The sequence below is a fragment of the Girardinichthys multiradiatus genome, chromosome 3, assembly GCF_021462225.1.
Source record: "Girardinichthys multiradiatus isolate DD_20200921_A chromosome 3, DD_fGirMul_XY1, whole genome shotgun sequence".
Lineage (NCBI taxonomy): Eukaryota > Metazoa > Chordata > Actinopteri > Cyprinodontiformes > Goodeidae > Girardinichthys > Girardinichthys multiradiatus.
In genome coordinates this window covers 10,220,740-10,247,742 of record NC_061796.1, presented here as the reverse complement: position 1 = coordinate 10,247,742, position 27,003 = coordinate 10,220,740, and the positions used below count along the sequence as shown (strand labels likewise).

The 27,003-nt window shown below is 37.5% G+C and overlaps 1 protein-coding gene across 2 annotated transcripts; it reads left to right on the top strand.

Annotated features, from left to right (window-relative positions):
* The first annotated feature begins 3,161 nt into the window (after nucleotides 1-3,161).
* Nucleotides 3,162-25,228, top strand: slc6a3 (solute carrier family 6 member 3). 2 transcript variants are annotated; one of them, XM_047358914.1, is made up of 17 exons: nucleotides 3,162-3,271; nucleotides 3,362-3,494; nucleotides 4,214-4,336; nucleotides 4,782-4,986; nucleotides 6,538-6,669; nucleotides 10,697-10,913; nucleotides 13,382-13,520; nucleotides 13,736-13,870; nucleotides 15,283-15,386; nucleotides 16,047-16,171; nucleotides 17,232-17,344; nucleotides 18,387-18,515; nucleotides 19,887-19,986; nucleotides 21,732-21,832; nucleotides 22,048-22,215; nucleotides 22,362-22,433; nucleotides 22,600-25,228. In XM_047358914.1, the coding sequence occupies exons 3-17, from the start codon at nucleotides 4,280-4,282 to the stop codon at nucleotides 22,621-22,623; spliced, it is 1,821 nt and encodes a 606-aa protein (XP_047214870.1). In that variant the 5' UTR covers nucleotides 3,162-3,271; nucleotides 3,362-3,494; nucleotides 4,214-4,279; the 3' UTR covers nucleotides 22,624-25,228. The 2 variants fall into 2 exon arrangements, with proteins under 2 accessions (XP_047214870.1, XP_047214876.1); XM_047358920.1 differs by lacking the exon at nucleotides 4,782-4,986 and having other exon boundaries at nucleotides 3,173-3,494.
* The last annotated feature ends 1,775 nt before the right edge of the window (nucleotides 25,229-27,003 follow it).

The following is a 27,003-nucleotide window of genomic DNA, read 5'->3' as shown; positions in this document are numbered from 1 at the left end:
TACAGCCTTCAGAGAATTGTGAAGCAAAGCTCATTTAAGAGTTTGGGGGAGATTCACAAGTTGTGCTACACACAGATTCATTAAGGATATGATCTACAACTGTCCCATTCCTTGTGTTAAGCCACTTCTGAAATAGAATCCATGTAAGATGCTCATTCGTAAATCAAAGTTCGAGAGGCTGTTGAAAGAGTGGAGAGGTACCAAGGTCCAATATGATGCTTCTACAGTCATTGATGATTTGGGAAGTCAGATCATTTGTTGGTGTTGGTCCATTGTGTTTTATTGGGTCCAAACACAGTGCAGCCGTCTACCAGGAAATGTATATTTCATGTATGTATGTATGTATGTATATATATATATATAGATACATACAGGTCCTTCTCAAAATAGTAGCATATTGTGATAAAGTTCATTATTTTCCATAATGTAATGATGAAAATTTAACATTCATATATTTCAGATTCATTGCACACTAACTGAAATATTTCAGGTCTTTTATTGTCTTAATACGGATGATTTTGGCATACAGCTCATGAAAACCCAAAATTCCTATCTCACAAAATTAGCATATCATTAAAAGGGTCTCTAAACGAGCTATGAACCTAATCATCTGAATCAACGAGTTAACTCTGACACCCTCAAGCAAGACGGTAAGACACAGAAAGAAATTTCTGAACGAATAGGCTGTTCCCAGAGTGCTGTATCAAGGCACTTCAGTGGGAAGTCTGTGGGAAGGAAAAAGTGTGGCAGAAAACGCTGCACAACGAGAAGAGGTGACCGGACCCTGAGGAAGATTGTGGAGAAGGGCCGATTCCAGACCTTGGGGGACCTGCGGAAGCAGTGGACTGAGTCTGGAGTAGAAACATCCAGAGCCACCGTGCACAGGCGTGTGCAGGAAATGGGCTACAGGTGCCGCATTCCCCAGGTCAAGCCACTTTTGAACCAGAAACAGCGGCAGAAGCGCCAGACCTGGGCTACAGAGAAGCAGCACTGGACTGTTGCTCAGTGGTCCAAAGTACTTTTTTTGGATGAAAGCAAATTCTGCATGTCATTCGGAAATCAAGGTGCCAGAGTCTGGAGGAAGACTGGGGAGAAGGAAATGCCAAAATGCCAGAAGTCCAGTGTCAAGTACCCACAGTCAGTGATGGTCTGGGGTGCCGTGTCAGCTGCTGGTGTTGGTCCACTGTGTTTTATCAAGGGCAGGGTCAATGCAGCTAGTGTAATGGAAAATTATTTTAAAGTGCTCTGATATTCCCTTCACCTCTCTCCTCTGACCTCTGTGTTTTATTAGTGTTCTGTTATTTAGAGCAGATGGACTCTAAATTCAAATGCTGGAGAGTTTTAGGGTTAACACTTCCTGAAGTGTACATTTCAAGGGAAGGTAGATGGGTGCCCTCATAAATAACTTTGTTCCACAACACTAGCTATCAGGAGATTTTGGAGCACTTCATGCTTCCATCTGCTGAAAAGCTTTATGGAGATGAAGATTTCATTTTTCAGCACGACCTGGCACCTGTTCACAGTGCCAAAACCACTGGTAAATGGTTTACTGACCATGGTATCACTGTGCTCAATTGGCCTGCCAACTCTCCTGACCTGAACCCCATAGAGAATCTGTGGGATATTGTGAAGAGAACGTTGAGAGACTCAAGACCCAACACTCTGGATGAGCTAAAGGCCGCTATCGAAGCATCCTGGGCCTCCATAAGACCTCAGCAGTGCCACAGGCTGATTGCCTCCATGCCACGCCGCATTGAAGCAGTCATTTCTGCAAAAGGATTCCCGACCAAGTATTGAGTGCATAATTGTACATGATTATTTGAAGATTGACGTTTTTTGTATTAAAAACACTTTTCTTTTATTGGTCGGATGAAATATGCTAATTTTGTGAGATAGGAATTTTGGGTTTTCATGAGCTGTATGCCAAAATCATCCGTATTAAGACAATAAAAGACCTGAAATATTTCAGTTAGTGTGCAATGAATCTAAAATATATGAATGTTAAATTTACATCATTACATTATGGAAAATAATGAACTTTATCACAATATGCTAATATTTTGAGAAGGACCTGCATATCTAGTCAGTCAGTCATTTTCTACCACTTATTCCATAGTGGGTTGTGGGGAAGCTGGTGCCTATCTCCAGCATTCTATGGGCAAGAGGCAGGGTACACCCTGGACAGGTTGCCAGTCCATCACAGGGCAACACACAAACAACCATGCACACACTCATTCATACACCTAAGGGCAATTTAGAGAGACCAATTAACCTAACAGGCATGTCTTTGGACTGTGGGAGGAAGCCAGAGTACCTGGTGAGAACCCATGCATTCACAGGGAGAACATGTAAACTCCATGCAGAAAGACCCAAGGCCAGGAATTGAACCCAGGACCTTCTTGCTGCAAGGCAACAGTGCTACCAACTGCGCCATCCAGCAGCCGCATATATCTATATATATATATATCTATATATCTTATATATATATAGATATATATCTATATATATATAGATATATATCTATATATATATAGATATATATCTATATCTATATATATATATCTATATATATATATATATATATATATATATATATGCGGCTGCACGATGGCACAGTTGGTAGCACTATATATATATATATATATATATATATATATATATATATATATATATATATGTATGTATACAGCTTTTTTTCTGGGGGATGTGGTATTTTATGCATGCATTTCTCCCCTTTTTCACAAGTTACAGTTGCACAGGATTTTCAAAATCGTCAGAATCTATGCATTAAAAACTTTATGGTCTAATATATCACAAATAGATATGAGACTTAATATTTAACTAAAATGGTGAATGACTGACTTGATGAGGTTGCTTTAAGTTTCCACTTGAATCTTGCACCTTCTGTCATTAGGTCAAGAAAGAATAAACCAGGATCCTTACGGATATTAATATTGAAGGCTTGGGTCTATGTCTGCATGTGTTGAAAAATGTACTCTTGTACAGTTTTGCAGGCAGATGTACATAATCCAGATAAGTACGACTCAAGTAAACACTTGCATCAGGTGAGAAAATGCAGTAATGGGTAAGAGAGGAGCAGGAACGTATGAAGCTTATGTGAGGGCACAGGGAGGGAGGAGAGTGACGGTGATCGGGGAGTGTTGTTGATTGTTCCTCATATTTCAGGAGAGGTCCCGCAGACAGATCTCCATATAAGACCACGGGGTGGTCTGATCTCTGTGTGTGCCACCAGAGACCAGGAGGGTGGGAGGTATTTCCACAGCTCATCAGAGCTCTTCTCTTTTCATAGTCTGTTTATTGTTAATTCTTGATTTTTTTGTCTTACATTTTAAAATCATAGTCCTAGTCTAACTCATCAGGGAAGGTCTGCACAAAGATGGTCACCACCAATTGGCAGCACACTGACGAGCATAAGCATTGGAATTAAATCATTCAAACCAGGCAACTGGTGGAGAATTATCATTTTTGAAAAGGTAAGTGTTCTTCTGATGAAAATGTGTTTTGTCTTTTGGTTATAATCTTCAGCGGTAATCAACTTTTGTCTTTGTAATAAAAGCGGCAGAATACTTCACTGTATTTGGCTGTATTTTGACAGACCCTAATTTACAAAACTTCTAACAAAATTACATTAGCCCTTATAGAAGCATAATTAATATTTGAAAACACACTCTAGATACTTGATATAATACTTATTTGAAAGAAAAGAAAACATATGTCGACATAGTTCTGGTAAACAGCATACTGAGACTGTGGTCTAAATCTATGTACAAAATGGCCATCATTAAGTGATAACCTTTTAAAAAAGCTCCTCTATCTCCTCTTGTCACTCTCAGTCCAGACCCCTTCAGTCTTTGTTGTTTTTCTCCTTTCTCTGCTCATTCTGTCTGTATTTTATGTATATTAACTTCAAAGCTAAATAAATGAATCATGCATGAACCCATTTCTATTAATAATAAGATGTATGCTATGTATTAGCCCATTGTTGGACATTTTTCTGGTATTTATATTTAGATATAATGCTATTTCAAACCAATGCAACACTTATTTTTTATTTAACATTCATTGTAATTTGATGGTAGTAGTGTGCAGAATCCCAGGGGAATCTTTTTAAGTTGGTATCATTAACCTAATTTCTTTTAAAGGGAATAATTAACCTCTCCTTTTATGTTTTCTGTGTCATTCTGCATTCAAGACTCACCAACAGCAGCTATACATCCTTTTTCTCTTCCTCTACTACTGGCAACTCTCAGCTGAAGTGATGTCTTCTCTAGCAGCACCAGAAAAATCCCCATCTAACGCTATGGGTCCCAAAGAGGTAAGAAAATGAGTGAGAGACAGCTTTATTGAATATAAATAGGAAGAACAAGAAAAATAATATTTTGTGCAAGTGGCAATACATCTTAAAAGTGTTTTTTCATTCATTACTTGCATTTTTTACTCCTATAAATGCTAGTAAGTTGCAGTTGAAATAAAAAAACCTTTGGCTTGTGTATGCAGTAAAGTTGAGAGACATCATCTGGGAAATCCGGGAAAGACGTTTAAGACTAATTCAGCAAATTCACACACATTTAAAATAATATGTAATATTGTCCACGTAACTGATCTGTGTTCATGTAGATCTACATTTAACATGGATGTTGCATTTGAGAAATACAGCTCAGGAAGAAAAAAATATTTGGGAGTTGTTTCCTTGTACACTGAAAAATCCATCTCATGCTTTCTTGTCAAATACAAACTTATGACAGAGCTTGGTCCCTCAGGTGGAGCTGATCCTTGTCAAGGAGCAGAATGGGGTCCAGTTCACATCCACCACCTTAGTAGCCCCGGCCCAGAGTAACCCCGCTGGGGAGGAGGAGAGGGAGACCTGGGGGAAGAAAATTGACTTCCTCCTGTCTGTGATTGGATTTGCTGTGGATCTTGCAAACGTCTGGAGATTCCCTTATCTTTGCTACAAAAATGGAGGAGGTGAGGCGGAGAAGGCTAAACTGCTTTTGGTGTGCGGGCAGAGGTTAAACAGATGCTAAGTTATATTGTTTATTTTACCATGGACAAGTCCTGTTGGCTTATATCCTCCTTTATGATGGCTGGCGTTTGTATTGTTTTACCCAACTGTTCGCAGAGATCAAACTAGGAAGAAAAACACCACAGCTGCTGTGCATAGATTAGCTCTAACAATCAGTGTCCCTAATTATGGCTGTTTAACAGAGAGCTGTCATTATGTTTAGAGGCTGTAAATGGTGCTGTGGCTAAAAATGAAATGGCATTTTAGCCATGTTAAGGGCTGACATCCAACATGTGCCATATCCAACGTGCACATGGAGAAACATACTGTTAAATTTGATTTAAAGCAAATGTACAAAATTAGAAAAGACGCCCGCCAATTTACACTTTTCTAAATTTTATGTTATATTTCTCAGAATTTATTTCCTGTATTTTGATTGTAGGACACACAGGCATTTTTTATGTATTTACATCTCGAATAATAGTTTCATCAAATTAACATATAGATTGTGTAACATGTAGATTCTTATGTAGAGCTTGGCACCAATCTTATGTTTAAATCTCAATTTATTCATGCGTTGTTATCAGTTAAAAAATATGACCTTTTTGTGGCCTGTGTCATGATGTTGCAAGAAATATTACCCTAATATTTAAAAGATCATCATTTAGAGAATACCGAAGAGCAGCTATATTTGGCATTATCCTATAAACAGATCAGTTGGATTTATTTTGGTGTAATAAAAATAATTTCTGAAGTTGTACGTTTTTGCACAATACCACAAGATTATATTAGTATTTTTTATCATTTAATTTTTCTACTAATATTCTGCTTTCATGTCCACTGAGCACAGAACCTGTCTGCTAAGTAAGATTCTTGTGCTCTCAAAGGTTTGCCAAGACACACATATGAATTTATTATACAGGTGTAAGTTAAAGAATAAGGTTTTTAAACTGAGAATATATAAAGGTTAGGTGTTAAATTCGGATCTTTTGCATTAATTTAAACAATAAATACATTTGTTCCAAAGGATCCGAACTCACTTAACACCTAGTTGAGCATCTTGAGATAATAATAATATATATTTAAAATAATGTAATGAACACGTCATGGACTTTCATTATTTAGCTATTAATTAGATTGACGAATAATGTTACTATAAAATGATCATTTATATATATATATAATATTTACAAACGTTCTTTCTGGATTCAAAAGTCATGTCTCCAGTTATTTCTGGTGCTCTTTAAATGAAGCAAAAATACATTTGAATGACCAAAATTGCAACCCTATTTTAATTTCTTGGCCACCTTGACTTGCACAAAACTATAAAGTCTTCTTGTAAACCAGACTACTTAGGGAAGCCAAATTGCATGTTACCAGAGATATACGTGAAATATGTGTGGTTTGGAGTGCCCATATATGTGAATTTGAAGTTTTTGTCATATGATTTTCAATGCAATTCCATTACAGTGCATAGTTTATATAATACATATATATTTTTGGGTTTTGTGCAGGAGCCTTCCTTGTGCCATACCTGTTCTTCATGGTTATAGCAGGAATGCCTCTTTTCTACATGGAACTGGCTCTGGGGCAGTACAACAGAGAGGGAGCAGCAGGTGTCTGGAAGATTTGTCCAATCTTTAAAGGTAAGATGGAGCCCACCATACTTATTGGTCTCCCAGGTAAAGATGTGTGAAAAGCCTTAACATAAAGATTGCAATAGTACCTCAATGATTTAATAGAAATCACTAGGGATGACAATGTTAAAACTGTTATTTTCTAATGTCCGATTTCTTTTTTTTTGTCTCCACTGAATAAATGTAACCACAATAAAAGTAGGAGTTTTCCCCATTTTTCAATGTGGAAATGTGCTTCTACTATAAAAGATGAATTTATTTTCACGTGTTATACTTGTCTTTATACACATTTGTAAAAACATGTGTGGAAGACATTGTGTTTATTTAACTGCACAAGAACCACCCCTTTTTCAAAAACAAACATTTAAAAAAAAAAGTAGTTAAATTCTATAGAATACAAAAAGGTTTTTTTTCCAACACTATGTGAAAATATCTCCAATGCGGGTTTCTTTACTTAGACATGAGTAGCCTCCCTTTAACAAAGGTCGATGGTGAAGATGATCCAACAACAAAGAAGGACTTCAATTTATGTCAATCTCCTCAGAAATAAATGACCATTACTCTAACATAATTATGATTAAATTACCCAAACAACATAATGTCCTGACCAGCTGTGTCTGGTTCCCTTCAGACTCAATTCTCTCCTCTATAGTTTTTTACCCAACATATTGGTCTTCAAAAAAAAAAAAAAAATCAGAAATTACATTTCAAATACTTTTCTCACACCTGTTGTTACAGGAATGTTTGCACTTGCAAAAATGCTTGTCACGATGAAGTTTTTTTTTTCTGTATGTCCATTTGCCTTCATTTCTGTGTGACACCTCCCCCCCCCCCCCCGCCCGATATCTGCATGATTTTCTTTCTGTGTGTCTGCCCACATGCCTGCCTGTCCACATGCCAGTCTCTTTTGTCTGCTTGTCTCCTCGTTGACAAGCGACAGGCATTATTTATCCCTCCCAGAACATCAAGTTCTTTTGCCACTCAGATGGAAAGCAAATGAAAATTGGGCTTTTAGACTCTTTCCTTGATGGTCCAATCGGGGTGATGCAAGCTGACACTCTGTCCCTGAGTACTTTTCAACACATCGTTTAGCAAAGCACAGTGTTTGGAGAATGCCAATCCAAACATACACTAATGGAGATGAAAATATTAAGACCCATTTTTATTTTTGAGCATAGCCATTGGTGAAAAAAATAATAAGCTTTGTTCAGTTCAGTTATATATGGTTCAATGCACTTTATACACTTTTATCTTTGTTCACCCTGCTCTAAACTTGTGGTCTTAAACATTTTTGGGAAATGACCTTAGAAAATGACCTAAATCTATGTTTTAGTACTCTGGTATTCTAAATGTGCATGAGAAATAAAATACCAGTGGACCATCTATTGCTTCACAGTGAGTCGCCACAGTCCTGTTTTCTGTCTTGTAGGAATGAATTTTTCCCACAGTTTGCACGTTGCTTCATGTCTTTCTATCTACAGTATGTTTGTCTGAAAGTGTGGGCCCCCGTCAGGGACCACACTGTGTACGTTGACGTTCTAATAACACGCTTCTCTTGCTCTCGCTGCAGGGGGATAACAGTAATTATTCAAATACATGTACGCATGCCAGTATTGACAGTAATTATTCTGATCAGCAAGCTGGTTTCCTCTCAGGATCAATGCGTTTGAAGAAAAGGAGCGAAAACTGGTGATTGAGAGATAGCATGGCATCATGTGGTGCTAATAAGAGGGATCGCTCACTGGACAAATATCACATCCACATTACAAAGATATCAATAAAGCCCAGTTGTGGTCAGGCTTCTTTGCAAAGGTCAACAATTAACTGCAGCCTTAGAAGACGGGACACTGCTTCAGATTTAGGGAAAGGCCAGATGTGCTGATAATTAAAGCATAAAGTGTCTAACTTTAAAAGTTCAGCTTTTTGTTTCTTTTAGACTGCAGGCAGATTTGACAGATTTCTGTATGCTCACAATGAGGGAAAAAACTGTTTTTTGCTGTGAAATCTTTTTAAGCATTCATGTAAGATATGGAAAGACAGAAAATCCAAAAATGTCAAGAGTTACTTGGAAAAGGAAATGTAAGGCTTGTTGAATTTGAGCTTGAATGCGGGTGAATGAGCATGAATGAACTTTTCTGTGAATCTCCCTGCTGTTACTGGAGATGCATAAGTTTTGTAATGGAAGTAGTATTTAATTGCACTACCAATACAATAATATAAACAGTGCCTTGCGAAAGTATTTGGCCCCCTTGATCTTTTCAACCTCTCGCCACATTTCAGGCTTCAAACATAAAGATATAAAATTCTAATTTTTTGTGAAGAATCAACAACAAGTGGGACACAATTGTGAAGTGGAATGAAATTTATTGGATGTGTCAAACTTTTTTAACAAATAAAAAACTGAAAAGTGAGTCGTGCAATATTATTCGGCCCCTTTACTTCAGGGGGAGCAGACTCAGTCCAGAAGTTTAGTGAGGATCTCTGAATGATCCAATATTGTCCCAAATGACTGATGATGATAAATAGAATCCACCTGTGTGTAATCAAGTCTCCGTATAAATGCACCTGCTCTGTGATAGTCTCAGGGTTCTGTTCAAAGCGTAGAGAGCATCATGAAGACCAAGGAACACACCAGGCAGGTCCGAGATACTGTTGTGGAGAAGTTTAAAGCTGGATTTGGATACAAAAAGATTTCCCAAGCTTTAAACATCCCAAGGAGCGCTGTGCAAGCAATCATATTGAAATAGAAGGAGTATCAGACCACTGCAAATCTACCAAGACCTGGCCGTCCCTCTAAACTTTCATCTGGAACAAGGAGAAGACTGATCAGAGATGCAGCCAAGAGGCCCATGATCACTCTGGATGAACTGCAGAGATCTACAGCTGAGGTGGCAGAGTCTGTCCATTGGAAAATAATCAGTTGTACACTGCACAAATCTGGTCTTTATGGAAGAGTGGCAAGAAGAAAGCCATTTCTCAAAGATATCCATAAAACGTCTTGTTTAAAGTTTGCCACAAGCCACCTGGGAGACACACCAAACATGTGAAAGAAGGTGCTCTGGTCAGATGAAACCAAAATCTAACTGTTTGGCCACAATGCAAAACGATATGTTTGGTGTAAAAGCAACACAGCTCACCACCCTGAACACACCATCCCCACTGTCAAACATGGTGGTGGCAGCATCATGGTTTGGGCCTGCATTTCGTCAGCAGGTACAGAGAAGATGGTCAAAATTGATGGGAAGATGGATGGGGCCAAATACAGAACCATTCTGGAAGAAAACCTGTTGGAGTCTGCAAGAGACATGAGACTGGGACGGAGATTTATCTTTCAACAAGACAATGATCCAAAACATAAAGCCAAATCTACAATGGAATGGTTCACAAATAAACGTATCCAGGTGTTGGAATGGCCAAGTCAAAGTCCAGACCTGAATCCAATTGCGAATCTGTGGAAAGAGCTGAAGACTGATGTTCATGAACGCTCTCCATCCAACCTCACTGAGCTCGATCTGTTTTGCAAGGAAGAATGGGCAAGAATTTCAGTCTCTCGATGTGCAAAACTGATAGAGACAAACCCCAAGAGACTTGCAGCTGTAATTGCAGCAAAGGGTGGCACTACAAAGTATTAACGCAAGGTGGCCGAATAATATTGCACACCCCACTTTTCAGTTTTTTGTTTGTTAAAAAAGTTTGACACATCCAATAAATTTCATTCCACTTCATGATTGTGTCTCACTTGTTGTTGATTCTTCACAAAAAATTTGAATTTTATATCTTTATGTTTGAAGCCTGAAATGTGGCAAGAGGTTGAAAAGTTCCAGGGGGCCAAATACGTTTTGCAAGGCACTGTATATGCATTTAAATAAAACATATATATTCATATTTTGTTGATGTCCCAGCTACACTTTCTTATATTTATAAGACTGGGCTCTGAGGCTGTATCAGAATGTGATTTCTTGCTGAACCTTATGGTAAGTTTAAAATGTTGTCTCTATATAAATTCTACAATGTTTATTATTTCTGTCCCCTGCAGGTGTTGGCTTTACCGTGATTCTTATTTCCCTTTATGTTGGTTTCTACTATAATGTCATCATCTCCTGGGCACTGTTTTACCTCTTCTCCTCATTCACCAACGAGCTACCATGGGTCCACTGCAACAACACCTGGAACAGTCCAAACTGCTCAGACTGGGCCGACAATAGCTCGATTGGCGACATTTACAAAGCCACACCTGCTCAGGAGTACTTTGAGTAAGTTTGCTTGATTTAATGCTCTAATTCGACATGTATTGGAGTTGTCTGACTTAATCATATGTTCCCTCCCTTATACCTAACCAAAAAACTACAAATATCTTTTCAGTTGAAAGTTCACTGAGAGTCAGTATATTTTTGGGAGAGCATCACATATGATATTGTTCTAATGAACTCCAAGTTTTATTTAGCTGATATAACCTCCCTCTTTATAAAGCTGAGCAGGTGTTCTCTGTTTCAGCAAGTAAGGGGTTGTTCTGTTGTGACAGTCACAGCTCTTCATCCCTGATAGCTGAGGGTGCTATTTTCGCAGAGCCACCCACAAACAATGGGACCACAACAGCTGAAAAGTGTTATCAGTTTCTCTTTTAAGGCTCGCTCTGATAAGAACTGAACCAAAGTCTTAAATATAAATAGAGTTAGCATGCAGGTTTTCAGGTGATGTTAGTAATACAACGTTGTACAATCTAGTATGAAGGTACACCATAAAGTCTTACTTTTACAGGTGATCAGTTTATGGTTCATCATGTCATTATCTATAAAATGCCTGATTTTTAAAAGCTCAGTCTGTGCAATATTTACAGATTTTCTTTGATCTCACATAATTTACTGTTCAGCAATGAACCTCACTTAGTCAGCTATCAATTTCAGACATTGGTTTGATTAGATATTGGTATTCCACATTCTTGCTTTGAATTGCTCTCAGCTGAGTTTGTCAGAAAATAAATAATTTTCTCTGTGGAGTCCTCAACACTTTCAAGAATTTACTGAAAGTCTAAATTTATTTTAGCATGACTCTGTGACCTTGTTTGAAAACAGTTTTATCTTTGCCTATTTAATAAAGAGGGTCTCATCCCAAGCAGCCGTTTGAGTGGTCAAAGAAATCAGTCAAACTCCTTGGCCAGCACCTTCTCTTCTCTGGCCCACATTCAGTTTCCAAAGAAACCAAATGTTGTATTGGTCAATGGATGATGGTAGTCTCCCCTACTTCCATTGCTGCATGACACTTTAATTAAAAAAATGCACCATTGCATCAAGATATAAGTGGTGCAACAGTCCTACCACTTTTGTCATCTTAACTGAAGAAACCTGCTGGATTTAGAGACGTTTCTATGACAATTGTCAAAACACAGGGAGCAGTCTGCTACTTGAAGATGTACATGACTTCTATGTACTTGTAGCTATAAATGATCTAATCTGTTATTCAAGGGACAAGCATTAGCAGGAAGAAGACTGGTACGGTGCAGTTGTTTTCAGCCCTGCCTGGCTTGCTGCTCTGCTACCCAGCCTCTGTCTTGATGCAGTTTGCTTCCTCCAAGCCAATTCACCATTAACTTTCAGATTTCATTGAAGTTTATCCTAATCTCCATTAAAAGCATGCAGCCATTATGTTGTTTGTAGTTTCTTTCAGCAACATTGGTCAAGAATAGCAAGTACGGAGCCCGGCAAGTGTAAAAAAAACAAAAGAAAAACAAAGCCGGTGAAAAGGTCGGTTTTGCAATCTGTGCGCACGCATTACAAGACTGTGCTCCCAGTTTCTGCAATCTGTCTGCGCGGTTTGATAAACTGTGCGCTCCGTTTTGCAATCTGTGCACGCAGATTACTCAGTGACATCTATCGAGAGTTTGGACGCATGGGCCACACCTGCGTGGTGAGTTCAGTGGATCTGTCGTCATATATAAACTTAAAGCACTGCCATGTTTTAATCAGCACACTTCACAGCTTGTAATATGACTTTATTTTTGTAACACTGAGATAAAACATTTAAAATGATGGCAACAGCTAACGTTAACTGAAACAGCATCCTTGTTTGCCAGAAAAGCTCGACAGACGTCACTGAGTAATCTGCACGCACAGATTGCAAAACTGAGCGCACATTGTTTTCAAATTAGATGGTTTGCAGAAACTGAAAGCACAGTCCTGTAACCCGTGCCCACAGATTGCAAAATGGAGCACACAGTTTAGTAAAGCGTAAGCACAGATTTCCACCAGCTTCATTCTTTTTTACCTGATAACATATGCCGGGCTCCATCCATTGTGTTTAAACCAACATTGTTAAAAACTATAAATTGGTAGAATCTGCTGGGACAATTGTCTTTCTTTGTAAGTAATTTCTTGAAAATACTTTTTATGTTTGTTATTAGTCTTTCCTTATAATGAATCATGAATATGTCATGGTTCTAATACAAACACACATATAGAACAAAACCTCTTTCACTGCATCAAATAATCAACCGAATATTAAGCTTTTCATAATACTCTATTGTCCTGGACATCAAAATCATGAAGATATTGGATGCAAGTCTTTCAGGTATTCAAATCAGTATGTTTATCTTTATATTCAGAGATGCAGAAATGGGCTTTAAGTAGTATGCACATATGCATTTTCTCAACAAGTCAAAGACTCTGATTGTAGGATTGTGACTCAGGACTAGTCCTGTTACTAAACTGAATGTTCTGTTTACCAGTCGAGCGGTCCTCCATATTCAGGACAGTAATGGTATTGATGACCTGGGACGTCCACGCTGGCAGTTAACTTCCTGTTTGGCTGTTGTGATTATTCTGCTCTACTTTAGTCTCTGGAAGGGAGTCAAGACCTCAGGCAAGGTAGGACATGCAGCACACATTGTAAAAGTAAAATAAACATAGAAATCTATTGTTATTCTTTCCTACCATCCTAAGTCTATAATCAATTAAAGCACTGCTTCATTACTCTTACCAACATGTGTGTAAATGTTTTTGTGCCAGCGTTTATTTATTCTCCCTGTAAAGGTTTGGGTAAGTGTATGATGATTTGTGCGTATGCCATGTGACTCTTTAAGGTTGTGTGGATCACAGCCACCATGCCCTATGTGGTCCTGACTGTCCTGCTCTTCCGTGGAGTAACTCTGCCTGGAGCCATCGATGGCATTAAAGCGTACCTCTCTGTCGACTTCCTGAAACTCTGTGATGCCAAGGTGAGTTCAGACAGATCAGCGGGCGGATACAAGGGAGATTAGAAGGAGATGCTACATGGGGAAGACAGCGGTGGCTGAAAACTCACTGAAGGAACGCTTTGACATTTTATCTGTTTATTTCTTTATCTAGCACAAGCCTACAGCTTATTAAGAAATCTGAAATCTGACGAAGTATTAAATGTCCTTAAATCACCGGCTTGTATTTTCTAATATACAGTGCTAATTACAATCACTGGCACACTTGGTGCTGATGGGTAAAAAGCCTTAAAGCTAATTAAACTTCTGTTGCAAAAGCATAATATCACTGAAAATAATAGAAGAATTAAACCTTTTATTTGAGTGAATTTATTTGGTAGGGGCAGTGGGAAAAGTTACATGTTAAGCAATAATTAATTTCCATAAAATCACAAAGGAACATGTGTTGCACAATTCCTTATAATATATTTGTTGATCAGAGTATCTAGCAGCTTCTAATTAAGTAGTTTATGACATCTCGTTTGAACTGCAGCAAAGCATGCCATCTTGCAGTCACTAAGTTTCCTTAACAACCATTAGATACTGTGTACATGTGAATTGTCAGTGATGCTAGAAAGTTGGTAGCACTGTTTCCTTGCAGCAAGAAGGTCCTGGTTATGGTAACTGGTTTCTCAAAAAAAAATGCCATGATGGAAAAAACAGGGTGTAACCCACCTCTCACACAATGTTCGCTGGATATAGGCACCAGCCTCCCAGCTACCCTGTAAGGACAAGCAGGTATAGGCAATGGATGGATGGGTTAGAGAAGTGAGATGTGATATACAGTGGTAACAGATGCAAGGTACAGAATATTTTCAGCTAAAATTAGATAATCATCTTAACTCTTGGATTAGTGCTAGTAATTAAATTTTTTGTCTTGAAGTTGTGACTTGAAGTTGACAGTTCACCTTCTATTTTATGTATAATATTTTAATATTTAATGGAAATTCACAAAGCTGGTTTTTAAGATCTGAGACATGTCAGTCCTTGCCTTCTGTGAACTAATTTGAGAATGAAATTAAGCAATATATCGACTTAGACAGGCAACAAATGAAGGCCATAACATGATTACTAAATTTATATTATTTTCATGTCCTGCACCTGCTATACGGGCATTTTACGTGTCATGGAGCTTAAAAAGCAAACATCCAAGACCAAGATTGAGAAATGAAACCTTGATGGAGAGACACTGAGAAATGTATGTGAGCAATTGGCGAATTAGATTAAATAGATGCATGGAGCAGCAATTTACAAAATTACCCCCCGTATTCACATGTGTCTTTCATCTACTGCTGTTGAATGAGTTTCCTGCAATTATCTCTAATAATGGCTTTTTTCCTCTCCTGCACCTTTTGTTTGCCGCTTCACACAAGTGTGCTTGTTCTTTCGCTCCCCAGGTCTGGATTGAGGCTGCAACACAGATCTGTTTCTCGCTGGGTGTGGGGTTTGGTGTGCTAATTGCATTTTCCAGCTACAACAAATTCAGCAACAACTGTTACAGGTACACACACACACATACACATGCAGTGATAGACAGGTGGGGATTCATCAAGGCAGAAAGAGGTGGAGAACTTGCCATGCTGTTCAAGCATGCGCGAGCAGGTGAAATAGAATAACCTTTTGAAGCTTCTAACAATGAATGGGTTTGACAAGAAGCCTTGTGACAGAGAGCTTTAACTATGAGACAAACTGTTAATTTCTTGGAAAATCAACAACAACCCAAATAAATGCTTTTATCTCCCTTTTTGCTTTTTTATTGTTTCTGATAGCTGACATACAACACAGTCCAGCTTTAGAATTCGATTGCCCCAAGGAGCTCAAGACTGTCTACAAGTCAAGCTTTAGATAACTTTTAATTAGAACACTATTAAAAAGGTTCTCTATAATTTTTATTCTTTGCTTACGTATTTTCAGACATTACCAAAACAACAGGCTTACCATGACAGTTTATCACTTACCAACTTGACAAAATGATCAGAAGAACAATCACTTGTTTCTGAACTATAATTCCAGATAAATGTTTGCGCAAAAGAAACTTCATGGAACTGGCCCTCGCATTTTCTTTAATGAATATGATCAATATGGTATGATGTCAAGGTGCACTTGCTTATGAAAATTTTTTATACAGTCATTCTAAGATTTTCTGTTTTGCTTTATCCAGGGATGCCATCATAACCAGTTCCATTAACTCGTTGACAAGTTTCTTCTCTGGATTTGTTGTCTTCTCCTTTCTTGGATACATGTCCCACAAACATAACGTGGCTCTAGATAAAGTCGCCAGAGATGGTATGTTATTATAATGACCTAAACTTGTTAGTTTTATGTGTTAATATGTATCTAACATGCAGTCTTTTTCTTTCCAATTTGTAATTCCAATAATATATTTTTTGTTCATTTAATATGTTTTTACAACTGGTGTATGTAGTGTAATATGATATATTTTTTGACCATTCTGTCTTGGGTGCAACTTTAAATGACAGAAGTGTACACCAATTAGACATAACATTATGCACGATAGTGTGTTGTTCTCTCTTTTACTGGCAAAATAGGCCTGACCCATCAAGGCAAACACACTTGAAGGTGTGCTGTGGTATCAAGCACTAAGATGTTGGCAGAAGATCCTGTAAGTTGTGACTTTAGGCTTCCATGGTTCAGACTTGTTTGTACAACACATCCAAACCATGATCCAATCCATGATCGGATTGAGATCTGGGGAATCTGGATGCTAATTCAACACCTCAAACTTGTTGTGTTTCTCAAATCATTATTGAATCATGTTTGATTTGTGGCAGGGGATGTTATACTGCTGAAAAAGGCCACTGCCATTGGGGAATATCATGTCCACCCTGACCATATAGTGAAATTTCAGAACCATATGCAAAAAACTGTGATGTACTGTTTATTTTTACACCTTTCTCCTAGAACCAAAATTAACCTCTTCAGCTATTTGAGCTACAATAAATTGTCTATTGGACAGGATGAAACCGGTCAGACTTTGTTCCTAATATGAATCTATGATCCTTGGGTGCCCATTAGCCTGTTGCAGATTCACCAAAGCTTCTTCATTGTACTTTTGACAGAAACTAGCCACTGCAAACTGGGAAAACCCCACAAAAGCTGCATCTTTTGTTACTTTGTGACCTAGACATCTAGCCATCAGTATTTGGCCCTTGTCAATCTCATGTTCAAGTAAGAGGACAAAAGGTTCCCTTGTTGCTTATATATCTCACTCACCCACAGGTGAAATAATAACATAATCAGTTATATTAACTTCACCTGTCAGTGGTCATAATGTAATGTTATTCCAGATCATTGCATGTGATGTGCTACTGTTTCTCTTCCATAGGTGCTGGGTTAGTGTTCGTCATTTATCCAGAAGCCATTGCAACGTTACCTGGGTCATCAGTGTGGGCGGTGATATTTTTCATTATGCTGCTGACACTTGGTCTTGACAGTGCAGTGAGTTTGCATCTGCACACACACACATTAACATCTTTTAGTTTAGCTGGTTAACACTTGTTATCTGGGAACGAGCACTTTTTAAGATTCACTGTGATGTCATATTGCCAATGTATGTTGGTAATTTATTTGCATGTTAGTTAACTCAGAATGTTGTCCAATTTCCAATCTATGGTTTTTGTAAAGCTTTGACCTTCATATAATAATTTCTCTTTAACTACCTTTTTTTTTAGAAAGATATAAGAACATTAGAAATATACATTTTTTTATGCCCTCTTGCCTTAAGCAGGCTCTAATTATTGACATTAAGAGTCACAAAGTCACATCATGTGTGAGTTTGGAGTCACTGTAAAACAGGGTTTTAATTTTTTTTTTACAAAACAAAACTAAAATGTTTAGAGTTGCATTTGCTTCTTATGTTAGTGATTAGTGTATTTAGCCTTAGATAAAGAGCAGTCTCCATGTTCTAAAAAATGTAGACGATAACCTTAACTCTGAGATTTGCAAAAGGCTGCCAACATTTCGAAATTCAGCATGTTCCATAAAAGACAGAGGTTGAAAGCTAAAAAAATAAAACCAAGCACCTTTGCTGTACTGCCTACAGCCTTACATTGTGCTCTCCCAAAGATGGAATGAACTGCAGACATGTAACTGCAAAATACGGTTTCCAGTTTAATAAGGTCTTTCACACAGAAAATAGTCTTTTAACTTGAGAAACCACACCGAGTGTTGTTAGTGTGAGCTGGTAACACTTAGTATTTTGGATGAACGGTCAGAAAAAGATCAGATTTCTAAGTTTAAGTGGTGCTGTTCACTGGTCAGGGCCAGTCAAGCTGAATGTTGTCCAGTTCAGGTCACCAGCTGATTTCTCTCTGCATCTCTAATACTAGCACAAACAATTCTGATTGTAGAAAAAAGGCAAGAAGAACCATTTTCATTTTTATTTTTTCTTCTGTTTTGTTTTTTAAAAACATGAAAACATCTGCACTTTGATTCTCTCTGACTATGTGTCTTCTTCTGACTCTCGTGGTTTTCTTCATAGATGGGTGGTATGGAGTCGGTGATCACTGGGCTAATTGATGAATTCAAATTCCTTCACAAACACAGAGAGCTGTTCACCCTCTTCATTGTTGTTTCAACATTTCTAATATCCCTCTTCTGTGTCACAAATGTGAGTTTCTAGACGTACAGGGGTTGGACAAACTGAGACACCTGGTTTTAGACCACAATAATTTATTGGTATGGTGTAGGGCCTCCTTTTGTGGCCAATCCAGCGTCAATATGTCTTGGGAATGACATATACAAGTCCTGCACAGTGGTCAGATGGATTTTAAGCCATTCTTCTTGCAGGATAGTGGCCAGGTCACTACATGATACTGGTGGAGGAAAACGTTTCCTGACTCGCTCCCCCAAAACACCCCAAAGTGGCTCAATAATATTTAGATCTGGTGACTGTGCAGGCCATGGGAGATGTTCAACTTCACTTTCATGTTCATCAAACCAATCTTTCACCAGTCTTGCTGTGTGTATTGGTGCATTGTCATCCTGATACACGGCACCGCCTTCAGGATACAATGTTTGAACCATTGGATGCACATGGTCCTCAAGAATGGTTCGGTAGTCCTTGGCAGTGACGCGCCCATCTAGCATAAGTATTGGGCCAAGGGAATGCCATTATATGGCAGCCCAAACCATCACTGATCCACCCCCATGCTTCACTCTGGGCATGCAACAGTCCGGGTGGTACGCTTCTTTGGGGCTTCTCCACACCGTAACTCTCCCAGATGTGGGGAAAACACTAAAGGTGGACTCATCAGAGAACAATACATGTTTCACATTGTCCACAGCCCAAGATTTGCGCTCCTTGCACCATTGAAACCGACGTTTGGCATTGGCATGAGTGACCAAAGGTTTGGCTATAGCAGCCCTGGCCTGTGTATATTGACCCTGTGGAGCTCCCGACGGACAGTTCTGGTGGAAACAGGAGAGTTGAGGTGCACATTTAATTCTGCCGTGATTTAGGCAGCCGTGGTTTTATGTTTTTTGGATACAATCCGGGTTAGCACCCGAACCTCCCTTTCAGACAGCTTCCTCTTGCGTCCACAGTTAATCCTGTGGTTCGTCCTTCTTGGTGGTATGCTGACATTACCCTGGATACTGTGGCTCTTGATACATCACAAAGACTTGCTGTCTTTGTCACAGATGCGCCAGCAAGACGTGCACCAACAATTTGTCCTCTTTTGAACTCTGGTTTGTCACCCATAATGTTGTGTGCATTTCAATATTTTGAGCAAAACTGTGCTCTTACTCTGCTAATTGAACATTCACACTCTGCTCTTACTGGTGCAATGTGCAATCAATGAAGACTGGCTGGTCCAATTTAGCCATGAAACCTCCCACACTAAAATGGCAGGTGTTTCAGTTTCATTGTCCAACCCCTGTATGCATGACATACTTGTTTGATTGGTGGTAAATATTAATGTCTGCAAAATTGGTAAATGACACTTACATAGCCTGATTGTATTTTTCTTATCTCTTTCAGGGAGGGATGTATGTGTTTACTCTGCTGGATCACTTTGCTGCAGGAACATCGATTCTCTTTGGAGTGCTTATTGAAGCCATCGGCATCGCCTGGTTCTATGGTGAGAAAGATGAGCTAAAGTAACAAGGAGACAAACCACTTAAATCATTTTTTTCATGACCAGCAAGGCTGATGCTTTATTAAGGGTCTGGAGAGAAATTGGTTAGTCTGGGTGTTGTGTGCCCCAATACAACATACCTTTTATTAGATATAAGCTGCCGGAAGAAGGTTTATTTCTACTCATAGTTTTGGACTCTTCAGGTCTGCCCCCGAACTGTGCATGAATTGTTAGGAAACTGTTGGTGTGGTGCTCATGAAATAAACAAGTGGAGAGAGAGTCTGACCTGTCATTGTGTTACCTCAAGACGCTAATTAACCTAGCATGCATATTTTTGGAGTGTAGAGGAATGTGGGGTACCCAGAGAAAACAACCATTAAACTTTTTTTTTCTTTGCTTTGTTGCAACAACTTTTTAAAACCTCAATATATTTTTAGAGGCACAATGGAATATATCCTTTGGTTCAAGAGAATATAAAAAGATAATGACTTATATTTTTTCATAAAGATTCTCGGATTCCTTCATTTCATCCTTCATTTCTTCATTTGCTTATTTATTTTCTGTAAATTGAAAATATGAACAGGCAGACAGTATTTGAAGAAATGTGAAGTAATAAGATAAAGGTCTGGGAGAACAACTGATGTGAACTCCCATACTGAGTTTTCTTCCCCGTGGCTCTAACCTAGAATTTGGAGAGATGACTAAAGGTCTAAATATTACCAAGGCCCCAGGCAAAGGGGTCAGCATATTACCCCACTTTGCTGGGTCTTGACCTTGGCAAGCCCAATAAATCAAGCCTGAGGCCTCAATGGGCTTTTGCTGGTCTTTTTTTATATCCTTATAACTACTGACAGAGACCCTTGACCCTCCGGCTACTGTGGTCTTTCATTCTGCTGTTCACTACTTTATAACTATTTGTTAACTTGAATACCTGGTTGTCAGTCTGGATATATTTTTCTGTGCTGAGGAATGCCTTCCAGGCACTAAGGCACCACAGAGAAAACAAATAAAAAAAAAATACAGGGGAATGAGTGAGGGGAATTTGTCAGCCTCGGCAGAATTACTTCTAGGAAAGCCCAACTTGGACTTTCCCTCATTTAACTTATATGGCAGATATCATACAGGAACTTTACATTCAATTCAATTCAATTCAAATATACTTTATTGATCCCCGAGGGGGAAATTAGAATTCTAGTACAACCCATCCAAACATACATGATAAGATTTTGACTATGCCACTGATACTGGATTTTTCTCAATGTATTTAAATACTAAAGAGAGAAAAAGAGAGGGCCTCCTTATGAAATTAACTTTTTTTTATTTATCATTGAGGCAACTGAGTCAACTCAAAATCTTGAAGTGAGACATAAACGTTTTTCATTTTCCATTTTTGATCTAAAACGAAAATTTCTGTATCAAGCCAAAAGCTTTTAATAAGACATACTCTTCTGATTACACACATTATGCTGTCTAAAAACAACATCTACATGATGATATGTACAACATTGACATGTTGCAGCTTTGCTGCTGATCATCTTCCCAGTCTGTGTATATGTTGATTTTGTGATTATTTGAATGAACTTGAATATCAGAACAACATATTTGGTGTAGTTTGTTATGTTCTGTTTCGTGGGAATTGCACCCCCCCTTTTTTCAATACTTACCCTCCCCACAGCGCCATTTCACTCCAAACTGCACCCAAAAGTTGGTTTCTTTTTGTGGTAGTACCAAGAATCTCTGTGTTTTAGGTGTGGATCGTTTTAGCGATGACATAAAGGAGATGATTGGCCACAGACCAGGGAGGTACTGGAGGCTGTGCTGGAAATTTGTCAGCCCTTGCTTTCTCTTGGTGAGTCCTACCCACCTTGAACTTGTAAAATATGTATAAAAAAAAAAAAAAACATGCATAAATCTTTCATTAAATTCTATCGTTTTGTGTAGAAACATGTATATAAATGTGCTTGTAACTATGTAACTGTGCTTAATTGTTAAATTGTTAAATTTGCTTTGAGATAGATACCCTGACGTTTTGATTTTATGTTAACACGTTTTCTCTGCTCATAGTTTATGGTTGTGGTGAGCTTTGCCACATTCAACCCCCCAAATTATGGCTCCTACATGTTTCCTCAATGGGCTAACCTGCTAGGATGGTGTTTGGCCATGTCATCAATGACCATGGTGCCACTGTACGCCATCTACAAGTTCTGCACACTACCTGGAAGGTTTTGTGATGTAAGTCACAAAATTACATACAATCTATGTGCATGATGTCATCTATGTTCATTTGTTTTATCTTTGGTTTGCTTTGGTACAGTGATGCATTTTTGTAAGCCAGGTTTACTGCTTAAGAACAGGCACTAATCATTCTTGATTAACAGCGGCTAGCTTATGCCATCACCCCTGAGACAGAGCATCATCTGGTAGACAATGGGGAGGTCCGGCAGTTCACTGTGAGTGTAACCTTGATCATACTTTTAAACATAAATACCATCAGATCTTCAAAGTTTGTCTTTTTGACCTCCTTAATCTTAAGACAGTTTGTTGTTAGATTTCTATCATGATTGTACCCTAAAACAGTGTTTAGTTTTAAGGTCCTGCTGCTTTTTCTTCCCACAGCTGCAGCACTGGTTGGCTGTTTGAGAGCTGCAGATAGAGACATGGGAAGAGTGAAAGAGAAAGAATGTCAGAGTGGATGCTCGATGCATGCAAAAACAGAAGTCTAAAGAGCTAAAGCGTGAAGCCATGTAAACCGGTCGCAGGGATTAGGATGCTGAGTTTAAAAGTGCCAAGAAAAAAAAAGCGAAAAAAAATCCACAGAAATTGTAGTGTTGTTACATTTTAATAGTGGATGTGTAAAACTGTGCATTGGCCCCTATTTACAGTCTCTCCATAGGCTCATGAATGAGAGTCAGTGAAACAGTTCATTTGGTGTTCAGCCTGCTATTTCCGTAAATGCAAAAAGTCCATAAATACATACCATGAAAGCCCTCTAGATATTAGTGTGATGAATTGTCCCTGTGTTTTATAACAGTAGTTATTTCTTACTGCTGGTGAATGAACACAGAAAGATATTGTGTACATTGTTGGTGACACAATTGGAGATACAATATTATAAAATTGATGATGTTGTAGAGGTGCTACACAACAAAATTTTTAATGTAATTTTGCTAATGGACTTAAAACAGAAAATGCATTTAATTTGTGATTATATCCATATTTCTGATAAGAAGTTAGCACTAAAATGATTAAACTGTAAAGAACACCGTTCATCTAACTTAATCAGAGTTCCTAACAAGACTATGTAATTAATATTTTTTATTTAAAGACTGTTATGATAGCTAACAACTTGTGGAATTAAACTATCTTTGTTTACATCAAAATTGCTTACAGTGCATTATTGTTTCCAAATACTTGTTTTCCTAACATGTTTCAGTTAATATCCATATAGGTGACAGAATAACCCAAATATGCTATACCAATTGTCCCTTTGTTGCACCATTTTAAAATATAAACATATTAACACATATAAAACATTATTATAACACATATTAAAAACATTAAAAGAGGAAACCCAAGAGCCCCCAAAAGGTCACTTTTTAATTACTTCCAATTACTTTTTTAATAGTCAAATAATGAAGTTTGCATTTTCTTTGACATGTATTGAAAACCGGTGTAGTACAAACGTTTGTGTTGTATTGCAGCCTGCTGCAAGCCATCACTATTGCCAATGTCACTGCACATTTAGTAGTGGCAGCTCAGGTACATGGTAATGTTCATTGAAAGCATCAAGTAAAGTGTCACACTATCAGTCCATTTCATAATATCTTCAGACTGTAAATAAATCTTGACTGCACCAAACCAAGATTAGTGATTATTCTGGCTCGGAATTAAAGGCACATTGTGGGACAATGCAAAAGTATTACAAAGGTAACATAAAATGAAAAACAAAATTTTCCACCATATTAGAAGGGAGCAGGGCTTGTTTTAAGCTACAAAATCAATAGGAAGTATTTTAAAGTTGAGTCTTAGTTTAACTAAAAGCATACGTGGAGATTTAAACCTCTTAAGTCCCAACAACCGGTACTGGGGGAAGAATTATACTTTTTTTCTACTTTCATCACTGTAGGTTCCCTTAGTTGAACAGAGACGTGTGGTATCCACAGAAATATTAGAATCTTGGTTAAAAGCTAATATAAACAGTTTTTACGAACACCAAACACAGTTAAAACTACACGCAGTTGAATAAGAAAGTAAACAAACTCCACAAAATCACCCAAAAACTCTCTCTGTACACACACAACCAGCATGTCTGCTGAAAGCAGAGATCTCACAGATTCCAAAAATATAAGTTCTGTCACAGTCTACTCAGGATTATTTCAACCAACGACAAAGGAAGATCAAGATTTATCACTTGCATTCAAAAAACATAATTATTAACACAATGATTATTTAAATAGAGTTTTTATTTTCTGAGAAACACTCAATTTGATGTGGGCATGTTATTGTGAGCACAAACTTCACAAAAACCTATCAGTATTTAAAAGAGCAATATCTATTTTGTCCTAGTTCAGCTTTAAGAAGTCATTGGACAACCAGCATTTGATATCCTTGTAGTGACCAGAGACTCTATTTACATGGTTAATGTGAGTAGAAACAGATATGTATAACTGTGTACTATCAGTATGGCAATGGTAAAATATTTGGGATGTCTAAGGATAGAGCAAAGTGGGAGCAAATATAAATGAATCAGAAGGGAACTGACCGTTGACCTCTGGGGAACACTAGGAGCAATGTTAACTTTACATCTTAGAATTACCAACATTAACAGAACATTAGTCAAAAATTCAATACATACCAGAGATGTTATTTTGCTCACCAAACTGTTCAAACTCACCTTGACCTTTAGGGGGCTCTCTACCATGATATGGTTAATCATTGACCAACCAAAGAACAGCTATTTCTTCCTTAAATAAGATTATGTTTTGAGACATTTTCCTCAGTCAACTGTTACCAAATCACTGCCACAAAATTTTTGTTTGTTCTCCAAGGATGTTTTGTGAAAGTATTTACTGTCATGTTTCCTTTAAAAGGCATAAAGCTTTAATTTTATGGTTTACACAAACCTATTCTGTATTTTAAGACTGTTTAAAAAGCTATTTTTTATCAAACCACAAATTATCAAAATGTCATGCTCTAAATGAAGTTATATGTAAAATTAAATTGTATTGTAAGAAAGTTACTGAGAAAGTTGTATGTATATATATATATATATATATATATATATATATATACATATATATGTGTATATATATATATATATGTATATATATATATGTATATATATACATATATATATATATATGTATATATATATATATGTATATATATATGTATATATATATATATATATATATATATATATATATATATATATATATATATATATATATATACAATGAATAATGATCATAAAGAGATATATATGAAAATCCATATTAGATTTGCTTTTTTTTTTCTTTTCAAGCTCCTTCAATTTCATTAGGAACCCCTCCCCAATAGGTCAGCAATGACTTCTTTTTCCCCTTTACGGTACATGTAACGCACCTAAGGGTTATTTTTGTCCCAAGTTGTATGCATGTGCTACTGTACTGTGCCTGGTGGTGTTTCTGACTGTATGATTTTGTTTTGTACTGTCAAATGAAGTATAACAATAAAATTGTTACTTTGAAACATTCCTTGGGTGTTTCACTTGAATTGTTATAATAGAATGTATAGTCTTTGTAACTTTGTATCTCACATTCTTGTGGTTTTCTAAAAGATTATACAGATGTTAATGTATATAGTTTAAACTAAATGTTGATTATTGAACTCTAAATACAATGAAAAAATGTTTTAGGATTATTGATTTAAATTATTACTGTTTATAGCTCTCCAAAATGAAACATTGACCATGTAGCCTTCAGACATGTCTGCTTTATTCACAAGTGTTTTCCGATCCAAACATCTTCAGCTGGAAAAAAATGTTAATTATTGAGCGTTTCAGATTTTTCTAAGCATGACCAGGAATCTTCAGTATTCATTACAATGGTATCAAACACACACTCAAAATTCACAGCCAGGAATGGAAGTCTGCAGCAGATAACGTTTAGGATGATTACTGTCTACAATACAAACTGATTGACACATACAGATTCTGCTGACAAGCAAACCTGGTAAAGATGTATAAAAACCTCAAAATAAAATTACAATTAACTATGAATTCTTTTCTATGCCCATGTAATCCTTCTATAACTTCACACCTAAAATGTAGCTGCAGTATTCTAGCAGCGACTTTGGAACATTTTTTAGCCTTTAGTACTTTTCTCCTCACTGTGTGTGGTGACAAGACAAACTCATGCCATCGTCCAGCCTCCTTTGTCATATTTCTAGTTGTTTTAAACTGTTTACTGATTGCCCTGACTGCAGCTATGGACAAGTGTTGAAGTAAAGACATTTTCTTGTAGCTGTTTCCTGGCTTATGAGGATGTACGTTGGCTTTCTTAGATGACACGTCTTTCATGTTTTGAAGAGAGGCTAAGATAAATCAGTCTCTGGAGTACTGGTTATTGATATGGGCAATATGGCCCACCTCCCAGGATGACACAACCTGGGGCTACCAAGAGCAATCTGTCAGCTGTGCCCCAGAAAGTTTTCTATGACCTGTTTCATGTTTTGTTTTTCATTAGGGAATGGGTATGCCCTGTTTTGTGCAAAGAGTGACCACTGCAAGAAGTATTGCTGGACAACAACTGGTGTTTTCAAGCCTTAATTTCTATTAATTGACAAATTAATTAAAGATTAGTTTCCACTTACAGTTAATAAAAACATATTTAAGATTAGAATGTGAGACCTATAAAACATTATTTTAATATAGGAATGTAGGCTTAATAAAAAGTAGGCTTATTACCTGCTTAAAGTTTATTTTTCTGAAAAGTACCTCTAACCTAACAAACAAGCCTCATCGGAACACATATTCTAACT